This window comes from Saccopteryx leptura, chromosome 5, assembly GCF_036850995.1.
Source record: "Saccopteryx leptura isolate mSacLep1 chromosome 5, mSacLep1_pri_phased_curated, whole genome shotgun sequence".
Lineage (NCBI taxonomy): Eukaryota > Metazoa > Chordata > Mammalia > Chiroptera > Emballonuridae > Saccopteryx > Saccopteryx leptura.
In genome coordinates this window covers 178,083,582-178,105,016 of record NC_089507.1, presented here as the reverse complement: position 1 = coordinate 178,105,016, position 21,435 = coordinate 178,083,582, and the positions used below count along the sequence as shown (strand labels likewise).

Here is a 21,435-nt window from a genome sequence, read left to right as displayed (position 1 = left end):
AAAGTCCTTCCTTTTCTCCTTTTCTCACCTTTGTCTACTTTCTTAGTTCCTTCTCTCTCTCTTTTTTTTGCACAAACCTTCTACAACCTGCACAAACCTTCTGAAACTTACACAAACCTTTTTCAACTGACACAAACCTTCTTTACTATTCAGAAATAACCAGCTTTCAGAACAATTTACTTTCTTCCTTTTCCTTTCAAAAGTACCTCCATACCTCATGCCTTTTATTATTAAAACCATGCAATTTCTTTCCAATTAATTAGAATTCTCAATTTATAAAAACACTAAGTTTCAGTAAAGACTAAGTTAGTAATTAGCAATTTCATATTGATATTTTTATGAACATATTTTAGGACCCTTAGAAACAAGTTCTTTTATTAGCAAACAAACATATTTTTAAAAGATATAATAGAGCCTGACCTGTGGTGGCACAGTGGATAAAGTGTCGACCTGGAACGCTGAGTTCGCAGGTTCAAAACCCTGCACTTGCCCGGTCAAGGCACATATGGAAGTTGATGCTTCCTGCTCCTCCCCCCTTCTCTCTCTCTCTTCTCTTAGTCTCTCTCCTCTCTGAAATGAATAAATAAATAAAAATTTTAAAAAAGATATAATAAGATAACAGGAACCTTTTGTAAACCTAGGAAAAATAAACATTTTTTGTTAAGAACTTTAAAAGACATTAATTTAAACTAAACTAGTAGTGATATCAAATGTATTTTTTTTTAATAATTTTATTTTTTTAATGGGGTGACATCAATAAATCAGGATACATATATTCAAAGATAACAAGTCCAAATTATCTTGTCGTTCAATTATGTTGCATACCCATCACCCAAAGTCAGATTGTCCTCTGTCACCTTCTATCTTGTTTTCTTTGTGCCCCTCCCCCTCCCCCTTTCCCTCTCCCATTCCCCCCTCCCCCCCTAACCACCACACTCTTATCAATGTCTCTTAGTTTCACTTTTATGTCCCACCTACGTATGGAATAATGCAGTTCCTGTTTTTTTCTGATTTACTTATTTCGCTTCGTATCATGTTATCAAGATCCCACCATTTTGCTGTAAATGTTCCGATGTCATCATTTCTTATGGCTGAGTAGTATTCCATAGTGTATATGTGCCACATCTTCTTTATCCAGTCATCTATTGACGGGCTTTTTGGTTGTTTCCATGTCCTGGCCACTGTGAACAATGCTGCAATAAACATGGGGCTGCATGTGTCTTTACGTATTAATGTTTCTGAGTTTTGGGGGTATATACCCAGTAGAGGGATTGCTGGGTCATAAGGTAGTTCCATTTTCAGTTTTTTGAGGAAAAACTGTAAAGTAGTACAACCATAATTGTTGTACTACTTTACATTCCCACCAACAGTGTATGAGGGTTCCTTTTTCTCCACAGCCTCTCCAACATTTGCTATTACCTGTCTTGCTAATAATGGCTAATCAAACAGGTGTGAGGTGGTATCTCATTGCCATTTTGATTTGCATTTCTCTAATAGCTAAAGAAGATGAGCATCTTTTCATATATCTGTTGGCCATTTGGATTTCTTCCTGGGAGAAGTGTCTGTTCATATCCTCTTCCCATTTTTTTATTGGATTGGTTGTTTGTTTGTTGTTGAGTTTTATGAGTTCTTTGTATATTTTGGATATTAGGCCCTTATCTGAGCTGTTGTTTGAAAATATCATTTCCCATTTAGTTGGCTTTCTGTTTATTTTGTTATCAGTTTCTCTTGCTGAGCAAAAACTTCTTAGTCTGATGTAGTCCCATTCATTAATTTTTGCCTTCACTTCTCTTGCCTGTGGGGTCAAATTCATAAAATGCTCTTTAAAACCCAGGTCCATGAGTTGAGTACCTATGTCTTCTTCTATGTACTTAATTGTTTCAGGTCTTATGCTTAGATCTTTGATCCATTTTGAGTTAATTTTTGTACAGGGGGAGAGACTGTAGTCCAGTTTCATTCTTTTGCATGTGGCTTTCCAGTTTTCCCAGCACCATTTATTGAAGAGGCTTTCTTTTCTCCATTGTGTGTTGTTGGCCCCTTTATCAAAAATTATTTGACTATATATATGTGGTTTTATTTCTGGACTTTCTATTCTGTTCCATTGGTCTGAGTGTCTATTTTTCTGCCAATACCATGCTGTTTTGATTGTCGTGGCCCTATAATGTAGTTTGAAGTCAGGTATTGTAATGCCCTCAGCTTCATTCTTTTTCTTTAGGATTGCTTTGGCTATTCGGGGTTTTTTATAGTTCCATATAAATCTGATGATTTTTTGCTCTATTTCTTTAAAAAACGTTATTGGAAGTTTGATGGGAATTGCATTAAATTTGTATATTGCTTTGGGTAATATAGCCATCTTGATTATATTTATTCTTCCTAGCCAAGAACAAGGTATATTCTTCCATCTCATTATATCTTTTTCGATTTCCCTTAACAATGGTTTATAGTTTTCATTATATAAGTCCTTTACATTCTTTGTTATGTTTATTCCTAAGTATTTTATTTTTTTTGTTGCATCGTGAAGGGGATTATTCTTTTGAGTTCGTTCTCAATTGTTTCATTGTTGGCATCTAGAAAGGCTATTGACTTCTCTATGTTAATTTTGTATCCTGCGACCTTACTGTATTGACTTATTGTTTCTAGTAGTCTTTTTGTGGATTCTTTGGGGTTTTCGATGTATAGGATCATATCATCTGCAAAAAGTGATACCTTTACTTCTTCTTTTCCGATATGGATGCCTTTTATTTCTTTGTCTTGTCTGATTGCTCTGGCTAGAACCTCTAGTACCACATTAAATAACAGTGGAGAGAGTGGACAACCCTGTCTTGTTCCTGATTTAAGGGGAAAAGCCTTCAGTTTTGTGCCATTTAATATGATGTTAGCTGATGGTTTATCATATATGGCCTTTATCATGTTGAGATATTTTCCTTCTATACCCATTTTGTTGAGAGTCTTAAACATAAAATTGTGTTGTATTTTATCAAAAGCCTTTTCTGCGTCTATTGATAAGATCATGTGGTTTTTGTTTTTTGTTTTGTTGATATGGTGTATTACGTTAACCGTTTTACGTATGTTGAACCATCCTTGAGATTCTGGGATGAATCCCACTTGATCATGATGTATTATTTTTTTAATATGTTGTTGTATTCGATTTGCTAGTATTTTGTTTAGTATTTTAGCATCTGTATTCATTAGAGATATTGGTCTGTAGTTTTCTTTTTTTGTGCCATCCTTGCCTGGTTTTGGTATGAGGGTTATGTTGGCCTCATAAAATGTGTTTGGAAGTATTGCTTCTTCTTCAATTTTTTGGAAGACTTTGAGTAGAATAGGAACCAAGTCTTTGAATGTTTGATAAAATTCGCTGGTATAGCCGTCAGGGCCTGGACTTTTATTTTTGGGGAGGTTTTTAATGTTTTTTTCTATTTCTTCTCTACTGATAGGTCTGTTTAGGCTTTCTGCTTCTTCTTGACTCAGTCTAGGAAGGTTGTATTGTTCTAGGAATTTATCCATTTCTTCTAGGTTGTTGAATTTAGTGGCATAAAGTTTTTCATAGTATTCTACAATAATTCTTTGTATATCTACGGTGTCCGTGGTGATTTCTCCTCTTTCATTTTGGATTTTGTTTATATGAGTTCTTTCTCTTTTTTCCTTGGTAAGTCTTGCCAAGGGTTTGTCAATTTTGTTAATCTTTTCAAAGAACCAGCTCCTTGTTCTATTAATTTTTTCTATAGTTTTTCTGTTCTCTAATTCATGTATTTCTGCTCTGATTTTTATTATCTCCTTTCTTCAGCTGGTTTTGGGTTGTCTTTGTTCTTCTTTTTCTAGTTCCTTAAGGTGGGAAGTTAAGTGGTTCACTTGGACTCTCTCTTGTTTGTTCATATATGCCTGAAGTGATATGAACTTCCCTCTTATCACTGCTTTTGCTGCATCCCATAGATTCTGATATGTCGTATTGTCATTTTCATTAGTCTGTATATGTCTTTTTTTTTTTTTTTTTTTCATTTTTCTGAAGCTGGAAATGGGGAGAGACAGTCAGACAGTCTCCCGCATGCGCCCGACCGGGATCCACCCAGCACGCCCACCAGGGGGCGACGCTCTGCCCACCAGGGGGCGATGCTCTGCCCATCCTGGGCGTCGCCATGTTGCGACCAGAGCCACTCTAGCGCCTGAGGCAGAGGCCACAGAGCCATCCCCAGCGCCCGGGCCATCTTTGCTCCAATGGAGCCTTGGCTGCGGGAGGGGAAGAGAGAGACAGAGAGGAAAGCGCGGCGGAGGGGTGGAGAAGCAAATGGGCGCTTCTCCTGTGTGCCCTGGCCGGGAATCGAACCCAGGTCCTCCACACGCTAGGCCGACGCTCTACCGCTGAGCCAACCGGCCAGGGCTGTATATATCTTTTGATCTCTGCACTTATTTCTTCTTTGACCCATTCATTTTTTAAAAGTATGTTGTTTAGTTTCCACATTTTTGTGGGATTTTTTCCCTCTTTTTTGCAGTTGAATACTAGTTTCAAGGCTTTATGATCAGAAAATATGCTTGGTACAACTTCAATTTTTCTGAATTTGCTGATGTTGTTTTTGTGGCCCAACATATGGTCAATTCTTGAGAATGATCCATGTACACTGGAGAAAAATGTATACTCAGTCACTTTGGGATGAAATGTCCTGTAGATGTCTATCATATCCAGGTGCTCTAGTGTTTTGTTTAAGGCCACTATGTCTTTGTTGATTCTCTGTTTGGATGACCAATCTTTCTTCTTCTCTCTGTTGTGCCTCAAGTTGCTTGTCTTCTATTTCACTAATCCTCTCTTCTATCTGACCTGTTCTATTAGCTAAGCTTGTTACTTGGTTTTTCAGCTCGTGAATTGAGTTTTTCATCTCTGTTTGATTTGTTTTTATAGTTTCAATTTCCTTGGACATATATTCTTTGTGTTCATTGAGTTGTTTTCTGAGCTCCCTAAATTGCCTTTCTGTGTTTTCTTGTATATCTCAGAGGATTTTTAGTATTTCTATCTTGAATTCTCTGTCATTTAGCTCCAAGGTTTCCAATATATTAAATTTTTTCTCCATAGATTTTTCCTCATCTAGCTGTGTTACCTCTCTTTCTTTTGTATCCATGATATTTGATTTTCTCTTCCTTAATGGCATCTGAGGGTGGTTTTGTTGATAGTATTAATGAGATTTAATAAAGAATAAAAAGTTAAAAAAAATAAAAAAATAAAAAATAAAAAAGAGTTGTTTTTTTAAAAAAAAATTAATAATGAAATAAAGAAAAATAAAATAAAATAAAAATTTTTTAAAAAGGAAATTATTCCCCCCCCTCCTTTTTTCCTCTCCTCTCCTCTCCCCTCTTTCTTGAGAAAATCTTGTGGTGAACTGTGAATTATAACAAACAATGCCTGTGATGGAGGGCCTGAATTGAGGAAAAGTAATAAAGGGGCAAAAAAAAGAAAAAAAAAGAAAAAGAAAAAAGAAAAGAAAAAGAAAAAAAAGGGGGTATGGACCCACAAAAAGCAAATAAAAAAAAAATTTGGGTCAAGAATAAAATGATTTGCTTTTAGGTGTTGGTTGTCTAAGAGTTATGATGAGAGGAATAAGAGGAAAACAGAAAAATGGGGGGACAAATTAAAAAATTACTATTGTATTTAGTGGAACAAGAACTAGATGAAATGGAGAGCCAGGGATGGGAGCACTGCTAGTGAGTTAAAAAGGTGAAGAAAAAACCCCCCAAAATGCCACAAACATAAGTTTGAGTCCCAGATAAGATAATTTGTTTGTAATTGAGGTTTGAATGAGAGGAGATGTAAAGGAGAAAGGAAGAAACTAATATAGAGGGAGAAAAGAAAGAGAGAGAGAGAAAAAAAGAGGGAACCACTAAAAGAAGAAAAAAGAAAGGAGAGAGAGAGAGAGAGAGAGTTAAGGGTTTTGGAGTGCAACCCTCATAGAGAGAAAGGAAGAGGAGAGAAAAGATAATGGGAGATGTAACACTTATGGGTAGTGTAGTTCAAGGAGAGGAGAGAGTAAGACCGGCAGAGAGTTAATCAGCCAAATTGGAGGAGGAAAAAAAGTATCAAGAATGAAGATAAGAGAAAGAGACGAACAAATATAATAAAATGGGATAGGTTATAAAGTCTGCAGATTATTCTTGATTTTGAGAGGTTATCTTCTTGCTTTTTCTTTTCTCTCCCTCTTCCTGGTCGGTGACTCTGTACCCCGGGTTCTGCCCCTTTGGCACGCTCAGGTAGAGGTTTGCAGTTGATAAGTCTCTATGGCAATGTCATGTATTGTGCTTTAGTCTCGTTGGCAGTCAAGACTCATTAGCATTTATAGGCTCCAACAGTGAGAGAGTCCGTGTTCCTGGAGCCTTTCTCCTAGTCTTTCCTTCCTCAATTAGTAGCCTGATAATCCAGCTATGGGGTTGCTGCTGCCTCTACCTGGATAGTAAGAGGCTCAAAGAGCTGGCAACTCCCCACTCTATTTCCACTCAGCACAGGCCTCTGGGTAAGGCTCAGTCAGTCAGTGCTGCTAGCATAATCAGGCGGGCTTTCCGCCTACTCAAAGACCTCTGGCTCTGCCACTCTGTCTGGTAACACAAGCGGGCGCCCACTTCCGGGGCGCTTGGAGGAATCTCTCGCTCAGTATCTGCATGCACAGACCAGGATATCCGGCCAGCAGTCTCACGCTCTGAGTGAAACCCCCAACCGCATGGAAAAGTTGCAGCGTTGGAATTGGCTCTCGCTCCGTCCCAGTGCACGGCTTTTGCAAGGCGCTGGGGCAGCCTGAGATTCCGCTTTGGCCCACACAAAGGCCCCTGACTCTGCCCCTCTGTGTGATAACACGGGCGTGCACTGCCGAGGTACTCGGAAGAATCTCTCACTCACTATCTGCGTGCGCAAACCAGGATATGAGGCCGGCCGCGTTTCCCTCTGAGTGAAACCCCCACCAGCACGGAAAATTTCCACTGTTGGAATTAGTTCTCACTCCCTCCTGTGTGCGGCTTTCCCAGGGCGCTGGGGCTGCCCAGAGATTCTGCTTTCGGCCCACAGAAAGGCCCCTGACTCTGCCTCTCTGTGGGGTAACACGGGCACCCACTCCTGGGGCTTAGGAAGAAATCTCTCACTCAGTAGCTGCGCGCACCGACCAGGAGATCGGGTAAAATGGCTGCCCCGCTTGTCTTTCTTTGTTTGGGTTTGGCGCGAGTGTTAGCTTGTATTGCCCGGGTTGCCACAGGATCAGTTTTTCCTCGGCTTGGATCTCCATGCCACAGCCTGGTTCGGCCGTTTGTGCCGCGGCCTTGATCTATTCACCTCCTTTGCCCGCCTCAGTTTCTATATTCACAGTTACCAGAGAAAGCCGCCCTGTTTAGATTAGTGAGGAAGGCGGAGCATTTCTTACTCCCTAATTCCTTCGGGGTTTGGTTATATATTTAGCCAATTTTTCACTCGACCATACCTTCGGATGTATTGCGAAGCATCTGGAGGCTCCAAGTATAGGTTTTTCTGTTTCTGGTTGAAGATCTTGTTGAGTTTTGGGGGAGATTTATCGGTATCGCTTCTTACCCCGCCATTACTCTGACGTCATCTCATATCAAATGTATTTCTAGACCACCTGGTTAAAAAAATTTGGCATAGTTTTATATTTTACAGTATTATTAATAATCTTTCTATTCTCAGGATTACAACAATTCCCAGGTCTCTAGGAGAAGGCTTTAAGATATTTAAATGATCTGGTTTCTCTTTTATTTCTTCCTCAAATTACCCTCAGGGTTTTTTTACGAGCCAAATTAAGATTATCCTAGTTATAATATTAAGCCCAGTTTTAACTTGGCCTGGTAATTTGCATAAATACAACAAAAATAGTAATTGATCATATTGGCTTTTTATAATCTGCTTTGCTGGAACTTTATAAGGAATTTTTAGATTGAATTTTAATTAGCCTCTCAGGGCACACACAAAAGCCAAGCTACATAGTTGCTATTAGGCTCTGCCTCTAATCTTTCTGAAAATGTCCTTCTTTCCCGCAGTTGTAACAAGCTTGTGGCCTTGGTCACAGACTATCTCCCTTTCCCAATCAATACTCAGGTTCCTCCTGAAGGCCTTGTCCCAAGGACACCTTCCAGAACCTTCCTGGGGGAGCTGCCTCAGGGGAGGGGAGGGTTGGGTCAGGGGAACTTGAGTTTTTAAAGAAGCCCTGGACCCAAACCTAACATTCCAGCCTTTTGTTGTTTAAGGAAAAAGGGCAAATATCTCTTCTTCTGTAGCTACTTCCTGCTTGTTAGGGTTGGTGAAATATCTAGGGGAAAGGCTGGTCTGCAGTTCAGGCTAGGTGGTGAGAACAGTTTTACAAGTCCTTTTCAATCCCAAGGGGTCATTTCATATCCCATCCCGATTGCTTCAATCATCTCCTTGGTAAAAGTGCTTTCCCAAACTTCTAAGTCTGAACTTCCCTCCTTTGGATACCAAGGGCATTGTTGTCAGATCAGATCGTGAGCAAGAGGGCAGTTAAATTCCCACTGACATGCTGCAGCTCAGAGGAGTACCCATGGCTGTAAAATGAGACTCTACTGCTCAGCAGAAAGGGAATTCCCCATGATGAAGGAGAGATGAATGGAAAGGGAAATCCCCTGGCCTGATCCCTAAGAGTGACCTCCAGCAAGCATTCAAGGGACTCTCCCCTGCTGCTTGTGTCCCTTATCAAACAGGATGAGTGGGCATCCTTATCCTTTGCCCGACTTTGGGAGGTTGTTTCTTCTGGTTCCTCATGTGGGGCACCAGTTGTAGTGACGACAGTGAACTACTCAAAGTAGCAAACCTGTTGTTTGGTTCCCGTTCCTCATATGGGGCACCACTTGTCGCGGTGACAATGAACTACTCGGAGACCAGATGACATACTCCGAGGGGCCTAGGGGAGGCAACAGCCCCAGTCAGCAAACTAAAGTACTGAAGCTCCCTCTCCAGCCTTACTCAGATATTTATTAGCTAGTACAAATAAGTCAAGGAAGCAGACAGCAGAAGTTTTCAGGGGATAAAGTAAAGAACAAGGAACATGCTGACTTCTAATCTCTGTTCTGAGAGCCTAAACATCTCCTGTTGCTGAATCTTACCCTGCTATTTTGCTGTTTCCAGTATGAGGTCAGAGAGGCCCCTGGACTCTCATACACTCAGGGATTTCACCATAGGGTGCCTTGCTGTCTCTAATCGTCATCTAATTGTCTTCATATTTTCAGAGCATATTCCTACAAAACCCTACCCACATTTCTGATCTACAAAATCATGAGGGATAATAAGATATTGGTTGTTTAACTACTAAATTTTAGTGTGAGTTTGTTGCATAGTAAGAGACAACTGAAACAAAACAAAACAAAAAATAACAGAACAAGGGAACAAGTCTGTATAAATCTCTCAGGTAAATAGAATAGAGACAACAAAGATATGCTAGAAGAAAATTTTATTTAACCTAAAAACCATTGTATCCAGTTGACCACATTCCAGGCAAAATAAAAGAAAGGTTTTTTCAGCTAGTTGCATTATGATGAAATCTTGGTTCTATAAGAATGATAGGAGGAAAGAAAAGCGAACAAACTTCAAAAGAAAAAAGATTACCAACCCTCTATCCCCCCCGCCCAGAAATAAAATAAAATAAGGCAGGTATCAAAAAATTACCTCTCCAGCATTAAATGACCTAAGAAATAAAACTAGGCAAAAAGAATTTTGAAGAAAATATGATGATCAATAATTGCCCACCTAGTCTCTACTATTTGAAGACAGCCTCAGAAGAATGCAAGGCCTCAGAAAAATGATCTTCACTATTCTTTAACATGAATCAAATAACCGAGGCTTCAGATTTCGAAGTAGCATGAGAGGACAAGTGGCAAGCACCAACTTAAAAGGTAACCTAAATTTGTAAATCTGAGAATAAATGCAAAACGGGAAATAACAAATCTTAATCAAAATCTAGTCAAGACCAAGTTGCTGAAAACAGAGAGAGAAGTAGCCAGGGAGGGATATAAAGTTTCTTAAGTGGGGAAAATCAAAGGCAGTATTTTTCTCTAGACTCATATTTAGAGGAAATAAGGTTAAAGAATGCTTTTGAACTGCATACGTAAACTCACCCACAAGCATGGAGAAGCTAGAATGGGAGAAAATAGCATTCGTCAAACCAAAGGGAAGGAAATCAAGGCAACAACCAGTGCTCAAACATGAAAGTGTAAACGAGGTGGTGGCACAGGAGAAAGGCCTGTCATACTAGTGCATGTCTTGGCTTTCAACTGCCAGGGCTCTGTTTCTACATCAAATCAAACCACAGGAGAAATACCGAAACAAGATGACACCCAGGCTGTAAAAATGAAAAGATCATTGAAAGTGCACCAGCAAAAGGTGTCAAGGAAATTCAAACATCTATTAGAAGCAGCACCACTGTTAGTATCTGGCAAAGCAGAATTAATTGAAAAAGAAAACATTAATGCTGACAAAGGGTAGAATATGCGACAATATAGAGATGATGAACCTGTTACATGTTGACCATGGTCATGTCAAAGAACATGTCACAAGCACAGCAGCACGCCTGTGGTGTTGTATTCATTTCTTTTTGTGTGTGTGTGACAGAGACAGAGAGAGAGACTGAGAGAGGGACAGACAGAAAGGGAGAGAGATGAGAAGCATCAATTCTTCATTGGGCATCTTAGTTATTCATTGATTGCTCTTTTATATGTGCCTTAACTGGGGGGCTCCAGCAGAGCAGGTGACCCTTTGCTCAAGCCAGTGACCTTGGGCTCAAGCCAGTGACCATGGGGGGTCATGTCTATGATCTCATGCTCAAGCCAGCAACCCTGTGCTTAAGCTGGTGAGCCCCTGCTCAATCCGGATGAGCCCGCGCTCAAGCCAGCAACCTTGGGGTTTCAAACCTGGGTCCTTCGCATCCCAGTCCGACACTCTATCCACTGTGCCACCGCCCAGTCAGTCTGTATTGGTTTCTTAGAGTCACATTTAAGAAGGGAGAGAACAAGCTGAAAGCATGTCCAGGAACTCGAAGACACCACAATTTTAGCATGAGGGGTGAAGATTCAGGATGGTCATGCTCAAAATCCCAAAGGCTTTCATGTAGAAAACAAGTTATACTTGTCCCTCATGACCCCAGGAAGCTGAATTAGGACAGACCACCGGAAGCAATGGGAATACATGCTTATTCATCCTAGGGAACAACTTCCTAAGAGTCAAGGTCTTCTCCAAAAGGGAACGTCCAGCCCCAGGAGACATGGGTAGGAATCCCTGACAGAGTCATTACCATCCACCACACGTGCGTTAACTGATGTGATCCTTGCAGTAGCTCTCTGAGGTGCGTGCCACTTTAGTCCCGTTTATAGATGAGGGATCTGAGGTGTAGTGAAGTGGAGGTAGTTTGTTCAATATCAGACAATGACACGTGACAGACTAGGATTCAACTCTGGCAACTTGACTCAGTGCATGAGCTTTTCGCCACTGCCTCTCTCTCTCTCCGTCTCCCTATGTCATTGCTCTTCCTTCTTCCTTCCTCTGTCCTTCTGTCACAGATGTGGTCCAGAGATTACACTTGATGGCTTTTAAAAGTCTTTATAACAGAAATTCTAGAATTCACTGTTTATAGCTAGAGTCAAAAATAAGTTTTTTTCTTTCTCTCATTAAACATACCTGGAAAAAAGTAACTCAAGGTCTGGGAAGGTAGCTCCCTGGTATCATCAGGAAGCCAGGCCCTTCTATATTTTGTTCTTCCATCTTTAATGTGTGGTTTCCATCCTCAATGTCTTGAAGAGTCTGCCATGCCATATGCAAGAAGCAGGAAGGATGAAGGACAAGAGCAAAAAGATTTCATGTTGCCCCACCCAAGGATTCTTTTCAGCATGAGTTGGAGAATGTAGGTTTTCAGCCAGATATATTTCACAGGAGTCTGTTATTAAGAAAGAAAGGTAGACAGGACACGAAGTAGGCCACCAGCAGTCCCTGCCACCACACGTTATTAACTTGCTGAGGGGTACGGGTGCTGAAGGGGCTCCCACTAGCCAGAGATGCTGGCAGTGTTCAATCCGGAATCATCTGATGGCATGGTTGAAACATTGTCTGCTATGCTTCAACCACAAGTTTGTGGCAGTTTAGTGGCAGAAAATCTTTTCTTCTGATAGCCAGTATTGATGGTACATCTTCATTAGACACACCCATACCCTCCCATTAATCTTTACTCTCTCCCTTACTTTGATGACATAATATGAGTTTTTCTACAGATACTTTTTTATTTGTTGAGTTCTGCTAAATTCTGTGTAGACAAATTGGCCATAGGATTTAAAATCTTAGCTTCAGTTTTGCCTATTCTGTGAAAAAGCCATTATGTGGATATGAAAAAACTAAAAAGCCCGGCGGTCATACGAAATGACCGCTGTTCTAGATATTATAAATTTTAATTAAAATGATTTGTGCAAAGCTGTCTGCTAATTCAAACTGAATTACCCAGGGCAGGCGGCGAGGACGCCCCTTTGCTTACTGCCCCACGGGGTTTCCCCCTTCTACTTGCTTAATTGCTTAAAGTAGAGTGCAATGAAGGAAACCACTGGCGGTACATTTCTTAAGAGCCACTGCTAGCTCAATAAATAAAGATGATTTAAATAATAAAATGTTAATTCACATGTCAAAGATCTCTTTGTACACAACATTTCTTGTGTAGATCTTTCCATCATTTTTAAGCTCGCCTTGCAGAGGACCATCATTTATTTTTAATTTTATGTCTGTTCTTTCACGAACTCTTGAACAGGCAACATAAAGTTGACCGTGTCCAAATGCAGGCTCAGGTAAAAAAATGCCAAGGAATGCTCAAAAATTAAGGTTTCTCCGTTTGAAACTGTTTTAATCCTTTTTGCGTTTCGGTCAGCATTACTCTGTCGTTTTTTTTTTTTTTTGCATTTCTCTCCTGCCTTTGTTCAAGGGACTCATTTTGTTGAGACAGGCTTTTTTGTCTTGCATCTTAGGCAAGCCTTGTTTCTCTATGCTCATCAGTCTCATTTTGCCAAGAAAGACACATTTGCTCTGCCACTGAAGCAAGCCTTGTCTTTCTCTGCTCAGTGGTTTCTTTTTGTCGAGAAAGCCGTTTTTGTGCAGCTTTAGTTCCTTTTCTCTCCTCTTCAGTGCTGTATTTTCTAGAAGGAATTCTTAAAAGAAATTACGTTAAGACGTAGTTTTTATGTAAAACAGATGATTACCAATGCAAACAAATGTTCACCTTCCCCCTGACCCGCTCAATTTGCGTTCAGCCGTGGCAACTTCACCCCATTGGCTAGTACAGTTACGCAAGCAACCAATAAGCTATCGGCGACAGACACTTAAGCCGCATATAATAAAGAAAAATATTATTCCATTAATTTTCCTTTAATTTTTATAATTCTTTATAGTTTAGAAGTGTGCAGAATACCACATATTTGAGTGCACACAAGAATATGGGCCCTGACTAGGCGGTGACACAGTGAATAGAATGTTGGCCTGGGACGAGGAGGACCCAGGTTTGAAATCCCGAGGTTGCCAGCTGCGTGCAGGCTCACCAGCTTCAATGCGGGGTCACTAGCTTGACTGTGGGGTCATAGACACGAACCCATGGTCACTGGCTTGAACCCAACAGTCAGTGACTTGAGGCCCAAGATTTCTGGCTTGAGCCCAAGATCACTTACTGGCTTGTGCAAGGGGTCACTGGCTCGATTGGAGCCCCCGGGTCAAGGTACATATGAGAAAGCAATCAATGAACAACTGAGGTGCTACAACAAAGCATTGATACTTCTTATCTCTTTCCCTTCCTATCTGTCTATCCTTGTCTGTCCTTCTCTTGATTGCTAAAGAAAAGAAAGAAAAAAAGAGAATTATACGGATAATAAAAATACAATTATATTTCTGGATTGTGGTAAGCTAATTTTTATTTCTGACTTTATTCTTTTTCCCCTTCTCTTTCTTGTTTCTTAGTCTATACACCCACCATTTGAAATAATAACAGTTCATAGCTTGCACAGCTCTCAATTTGTTTGTTAGCACTGTCATTTTCTTCCAAGGACTTCTCCTGATTTGTTAAAGCATGACTTACTAAACTAGTATAGTGTTACCCAAATTTCTTTTTCTTTTATACTATAATGCTTATTGTAGTTCTGGTGAGATTTCAAACCTCCAAAGCACAGTATTCAATAGTGTACACTTTAAAACATTTACCAAAGCCCTCAGTGGACTGCTTTTACAATAACTATGAATACAACTGTACCAAAATTGTAGTATGATATGGCCAAACAAATTATATTCCTAATAAGAGAATTTAACCTCCACAATTTCAGTTGCAGTAAATGACCGCTACTTACTGCGTTGGGTTTTCTTTACTAAATGAAATGTTACTGCAGCTTCTTCGTGGAGAAAGGACATCCAGCTTTAAAAATTGATTTTTTAACGTATTTCATCCAGTTTGAAATGGAATTAAATACATCACAGTGATGTGCCATGGCTTTACCATTTCTGTTGAGGAAGAATGTGACCGAAAACTTTCCTAAATGTCCTTGGGGTTTAGTGAAGCCCCAGCGTTCACATCTACCCAGTGTAGCAAGGCATGTGTCAAGAGAAAAACAACTTCTGCACCCACGTCCGCCTCTGTGCAGGTGTGTCTGTCATAGCCGAGAAGCGCCTGCGGGAGGTCCTGTGCACTGCGATGTCCGGCAGCGGGCGCGTGTCTGCCCCTGGAGGCCTCGCGGTGCCGTAAGTCTTGCTCGCAGTGCTGGCCCCGTTTATCTCCACGTGGTCTCCACCTGGCCACCAGATAAAAACCGGACCATGAAAGTGGTGGCTCACTGGGCAAACTCACGCCACTGTGCTTACTTGCTTTCACAGTGGTGTCTATTTGTTTGATTTTAATTTGAACTGAAATAATCATTTAAAAAATCAAGAGTCCACTGAGAAAAAAACGAGCATGTCTTGAGAAATCAGATCTGGCCCTGCTGAACCGAACCCACACTGTCTCCCAGCAACAACTGCATGGTGTTGCATTGTGGCTGAACTCGGACCAGGGCACATGCCCTCAGTGTGCCACCGCATCCTTGACACCGAGGACAGTGTCACCATCATCCTTTGTTGTGTTTTTCTGTTGCTGTCCTTACAGTGTCCGTTTCCACTCTGTGTCAAAAGTGAGAACAGAGGTTACAAAGGAGAGTGCTCTGTGTTGAGAGAGCTGTGGAGATGGAGAAGAGAGGGAGAGTGAGCTTGAGCGAGAGAATATCTCTTTTAACAAGTGAAGAATAACCCTATAGCTTTCTTTTCCCTTTTTTTGTGTGTGTGTGACAGAGACAGAGACAGAGAGAGGGAAAGATAGGGACGGACAGGCAGGAAGGGAGAGAGATGAGAAGGATCAATTCTTTGTTGCAGCTGCTTAGTTTCTGTAATTGTTCATTGATTGCTTTCTCATATGTGCCTTGACTGGGGGCCTACAGCAGAGGGAGTGACCTTTTGTTCAAGCCAGCGACCTTGGGCTCAAGCCAGTGACCATGGGGTCATGTCTCTGATCCCTCACTCAAGCCAGCAACCTTAGGCTCAAGCTGGTGATCCTTGATCAAACTTTATGAGCCCACACCAAGCCAGCAACCTTGGGGTTTTGAACCTGGGTCCTCCACGTCCCAGTCCGACGCTGTATTCACTGTGCCACTGCCAGGTCAGGCTGTTTTTTGTTTTTTTGTTTTAAGTGAAAGTAAGAGATATAGACAGATTCTTGCATGCACCCTCACTGGAATCCGCTTGGCAGCTCCCATCTGGGGTCGATGCTTAAATCAACCGAGCCACTGGCTGCGAAAGGGGAAGAAGGCCAGAAGGGGGAGATGGAGGGGAAGAGTAGAAGATGATCACTTCTGTGTGCCCTGACCGGGGATTCAATCTGGGATGTCTGCACACTGGGCTGGTGCTCTATCCACTGAGCAAACTGGCCAGGGCTAATCCTGTTATTTTCATAAGTAGATAGTAGTCCAGTTTCCTCGTTTTCTTTTCTTCCCGACCGCATATGCACTTGAATTTCAGTCCCTGATATAATTGTTTCTGTGCAGATTGTCTTTACCAAAAATGGCCACACTGATGCAGTTCCACGTATTCTTCCACAGCATCATGGCCCCTACAGGAAGAGGCTGGTTTTAGGCTCCCACCTCTTGACCCTGGCAGGGCTCTCTGACAACCTCCATGGTTATAATATGGTGGAAGGGAAGAGACAGCACGCAGATTCTAGGCTGAGGTTAGGAAAGAACACAGTGCTTTCTGGGCTGGTTTTCTATCTCAGGACACTCACCCTGGGAACCAGCCCCTACACTGTGAGGAAGCCCAAACCACACAGAGCAGCCACATGTGGATGTTCCAGTCAACGACTCAGCTAAGACCCCAGCCCACAGCTCACATAACCGCTGGACCTAGAATGACAACTTGTGGTCATTTCTGATACCCAACATGATTTCTGGGGGAAAGAAAAGGATAGAGATGGTTTATCTCCAAATGATTCCAGCCCCTGCTAGCAAGTCTCCCCCCAGCTTCAGGTCTCCCCCTGGGCCTCTGACATGCTCAGCAGAGACAGACTGTCTCCCACCTTGCCCTGCCTGAATTAATGACCTTCAGAATCTGTAAGCCTGTTTTGCAACACTGACTTTTGGAATAATTTGTTACACAGCATCATATAATCAAAGCAATTCCTTCTGGGAATTAGCTCTAAGTGGCTATCATGCTTGTTTCAATTAAAACAATTGTATCTGGGGACAGAAAGACATGCCTTCACTAGACATTGCCATGTTTGTGTTTACTTATTACTATTGTCAGTGCTTTACCTGTTATCTCTGACATAAGCATTTCTCTGCAACATACCTCAGGTCCCATGCCCTACAGGGGCCGATATCAGTCAACACCTGACAAACAGAGAGATTCCAAACAGCAGTAAGCAGCGATACACTGGTCAAGTTCCTTGCAATCATTTCACACTAAACGATGAAGAAGACTGCTTGAAGGCCCTGACTTGGATACGGAACAACAACATCATCAGAGAAGGTAAAGATGTTGGGGACTGCACATCTTTTCAGAACGGTATTTTATTTTTATAATGAATCTCATTCTTCATCTCGTTCCAGTATATAATTAGTGTCTAATTAATTCCAGCCAAATCATTCATCTGTCATGCTTTGTTTTCCAGATTAATTTACAACTTGTTGTCATTTTTGGATACCCAGCATGTTTGCTGGGGGACAGAAAGAGGCTTGAGATAGTTTAATTATCTATAATTATTTTATTATACAAAATGAATATACGAAGAGCAAAGCATGGCTAAAGTCATTAACTAATTAAAGAATAATTTAATAAGCAAACATGCTTAGCAATTATATGGAAAATATGTCTCCTTTTGTGAAGTTGAAAAGATCGAGGAAGAAAAAGAAAGGCCCGCGTCGGAAGGGCTCTTTTCTTCTTCATAGCCAATTGTGGTCTTTCTCGGCACCACCGCACCGTCCTGCCGGCAACACACATTTCCAAGTCGCCTGCCATTTCCCAATCAAAATGAGAGCGTACAGCTTTGTATAAATGCCTCTGCCACTCAAAACGGTCTGTTTAAGCTTCGTCCTCTCTGTTGCTTGGATTAAATGAGAACTGTTTGACTAATAAAACAACCAGAACAGGGGCTGGCTACCTACTTGTCCTTAACTGAAACCTGGCAGCCAAGTCCTGGAGGAGACAGTGCAGCCCCTGAGTTCTCCCTAAGGCACTGGAGGGTCAGGGACTTGGTGGGTAAGTCACCCGTGGAGAGCTGGAATTCTAACCCAGACCTTGGATTCAGTTCAGGGATGTAAAAGTCACTAAATGCCTCGTGTAAGGATTGATATGTAAAATTAAATATGTAAATGTCTTAAATATATAGATTAAATGTAATTATATTAGTATAATGACTATATTACAAAAATATAGTTTCTTCTGAGTTTTGGTAGAAGATTTAGATATTGGACTTTGTCAAGTTACTGCATTTACTACACTAAAAAGTTACTAATTTATTACATTAAAACTAAAACAGTAAGTATCAAATGGGACTCAGTACACTGCTGGATTCAATTTGTTAACACTCTAGGCTATTTGCACCTACATCCCTAAGTGAGGATGGCCTATAGTTTTCTCTTTTATGTTTTCTTGTCCAGGTTTTAGAATCAAGTGTATACTAGTTCCACAAAGTGTTTTTGGGGGAAGCTTTTCATATTTTTCTGAGGTCTAAATTATTTCACGTAATCTAAAAGTTGAATAGGAATCACCCATAAAACCAATCATGTCTGGAACCATTGGGAAGAGTTAGAATATATAGATATATACTGGAGACCAGATTTAAAACTCGAAAAGTATTTTCGTATTTTTATTAGAACTTGGTATTATTTACAGTTTCCCATCTGTATGTGTTTTAACCTGTTTTAATGTTTTAATCATTCTTTAATCACTGACCCAAGACTTAAAGTTATTCTCTAACCTGGAGGTCAGCAGACTTTTCTTATAGGGCCAGATTGTAAATATTTTAGACTTTGCAAGCCATAGGGTCTCTGCCCAGTGACTGAACTCTGCTGTTGTAGCAGGGAAGCAGCATAGACAATATGTCAACAAATGGGCATGGCTGTGTTCTAATAAAACTTTATTTACAAAAATAGGTGATGAGTCACAGTTTGCAGAAGTCTGCTTTTAGCCACACAATTCGTGACAAAGTATTACCATTTCATGAAGTCCAGATGTAAAAATATACCTTAAACTCCCTGAAAACACAAAAGCATGTCTGATGATGGTTCCTAATCCTGTTATAATGCAGGGATTTTAGTCCAAACTGTTGGCTGGTTTCGGTATTTGAACATTTTGACAAGCATGGAGCATGGGGCTTTGAAAGTGGCAATGCTAGTTCTTAAGGTTGACTGTATATGGCAGAGAATTTAGAAATCCCAAAGCAAGAAGCACTGTGCTCTGCTTCCGATGCCTTCTTTTCCGTGCTGTTGGTTCTCAGATGGGCCAAGATCATCAGTGCTATTCTTCCAGCTTGGCTAATTGTCACAGGTGGTGATACTGTGGTACCCACATAAAGGGAACTGCTTTTGTCTCCAATAAACCACTGCATAACAACCTCTGGGTGCCTGCTTTTGTCCACCAAGCAGCCCAGGTAAGAAGAATGTAAACATTAGTTTTTTGTCCTAAATGTAGGCTCTTTTCCCCAGGCTAGTGTTTTGTGGTATTCCCGGAACACCTTCCAGGCAGGTGCTCTTAAAGATGTGGGGCCCAGGATCCAGAAGGCATCTGGGATGCCTGACCTGGCCAAGTTGTCAGCTGTATGCAGTGGCTCTTTCCAAGTCACTTCCCATATAAGAAAAGGTAGGGGGGAAAAATGTTAACCTCTTGCCTTAAGGGAGCACTTTCTCTGTGTAGCTTTTCCATAATTAGAGTCATATTCAGACTTGAATTTGATTAGTCCCATTCTGGATAATATCTTCCTCATATGGATTATTGTGAGATAAATAAGCTATGACATGTCCAACTCAAGGCAGTGTCTCATACCAGTGCGAGCACAAGAATATAGGCTGTTATTAGCATTACTATCACTACGTGTGATGGAGTTGTTGCGGCACACTGAAGGTCCCCCAGAGTGGAACTCTCGGCCGCAGCGGTCCCGGCAACAGCACAGCCGAGGACACGGTCTGCACAAAGGTGGGCTCCATGCACACCACGTGCCAGTCTGCGTGTGGAGAGTCACCTGGCTGTAATGGGAGCCCCGGAGATGGTGAAGTTTGGAGGATACTTCCTGAGAAAACAGTTTTGAGCTCAGCCTTAAAGAAGAATAGGATAAGCAAACTGAGAGAGAAGTGGGAGGGGGTGGTTTGGTTTGTGTCCAAACGACAACAGCCCGAAAACTTGGACTGGACAGACTCTTGAAGGGCAACAGAGGGAGATGAAGGTGGAGGAGCAAATGAAGGACCTCAGGGTCCAGCCAAGTACAGGTTTAACTGGCTGCTTTTTAGGGGAAGGGGACCTGGTGAAGGGGGATAGCCAGTGCCCCGGACAGCACCTTCGGAAGATGAACCTTCCCTTTGTGGCATCCGTCCAGTAGGGAGAACGCGGTCTGCGTGAGTCAGAGAAGAGCGCAGAGGCCAGGTGGAGGTCGGGCTATGCGTTCAGGTGAGGGTGGGCTCAGCCCCTTCTCGCTTATTGCCATGTCAGTTGTGGATGCTGGCACTGCAGCTAGACACTGGAAGTCTAGCACATCCTGACAGACAAGGAGCAGGGCTGCGTTCCTGGGTTCCTTACCGTCCCTCTGCCTGTCCTCTTGCTTCCTCTTTATGTCACCATTACAATACCAGGAAGAGGTGGACATTTATCACGAGAGTGAGGTTTGCTCCCTCAGGGCCAGTCTCCCTTCTCGACACTTCAGGGTAGTGCTGGTGGGAGGTTGCCGAGCACAGGACCCTTCCCACAAGAGTCTAAGGGACTGTCTGTCCCCTGTGTCTCACGGCTGTGGTGGGATGTCCATCCAGGAATCACGGCCAGGACTTGAGAGGTGAGTCTGCTTTGCTGAGGTCGGTGGAGGGATTGTTCTAGAAAGGCAGATGGGTGTGGGAAACAGAAACAATGGATGGTCACTGGGAGGAGGCTGGCTCTCTCTGCACTTCTGTCCATTAAAGCTACACAGATCGCACCCAACACCTGACCTCTCTCCTCCTCCCAGTCGCTGTTCCTCTTTCCTCTGCTTCCACAGAAGAAACAGTGTTTCTGTGATGGAGGTGGTCCTGTGTGGAGGACATGATTTTCTGAGCTCTGGAGTTGGATGGGTCTACAGATGTAAGTTATCCTAACCTGCTAGACCTGCTCCAACGTGTGGGACTCAAATGCTACTTTTAACTACAAACAAAAAACAAAACACAACCTGGAGGGGGCGTTCAGATAGAACCCAGCAGCCTAATACATTATCACAGCTATGGCATTAATTGAAACTAATTGAAATTCATCTGCTATTATCTCTGTACTCTCCATGAAAAGGAAGAGTAGAATGAAAGTAAAGTTTAAAAAATTGCCTTAATGGCCCAAAATGGATCAATTATTTTCATCTTTAGCTAAATACAGTTTACTGCCTTATTAACAGCATGTTTGTAGGAAAAGTATAACATTAAAATTCCAGTGCATGAATCAGCAAAGGAAGCCTTTGTTATGTTGTATCTAATATATTCCTCCCTTTTTATCTGGCAGAGCAAATGGGACAGGTCAGGATTGGGTCATAGAAATCTTACTCTATGACTTACAAAAAATAGGAGCTTTTTCTGGGCTATTCCTAGACATGATATATTTTTTAAGTGTTTATTTTATAATTTATAACTATTCTATGATATCCATTTAAAATTCTTTCATTATCTAGTTATTTACTAAAGTTAATTATACAGATA

General features: G+C 41.6%; 1 protein-coding gene across 2 annotated transcripts in view; it reads left to right on the top strand.

Moving 5' to 3' along the window:
- The window catches only part of CFAP61 (cilia and flagella associated protein 61), a 384,193-nt gene that overhangs the window by 253,104 nt on the left and 109,654 nt on the right, over positions 1–21,435 (top strand). For both annotated transcript variants that reach the window (XM_066386991.1, XM_066386992.1), the window contains exon 22: positions 16,870–17,044. In XM_066386991.1, the coding sequence (XP_066243088.1) occupies positions 16,870–17,044 (175 nt within the window). The remainder of the gene's footprint in view (positions 1–16,869; positions 17,045–21,435) is intronic.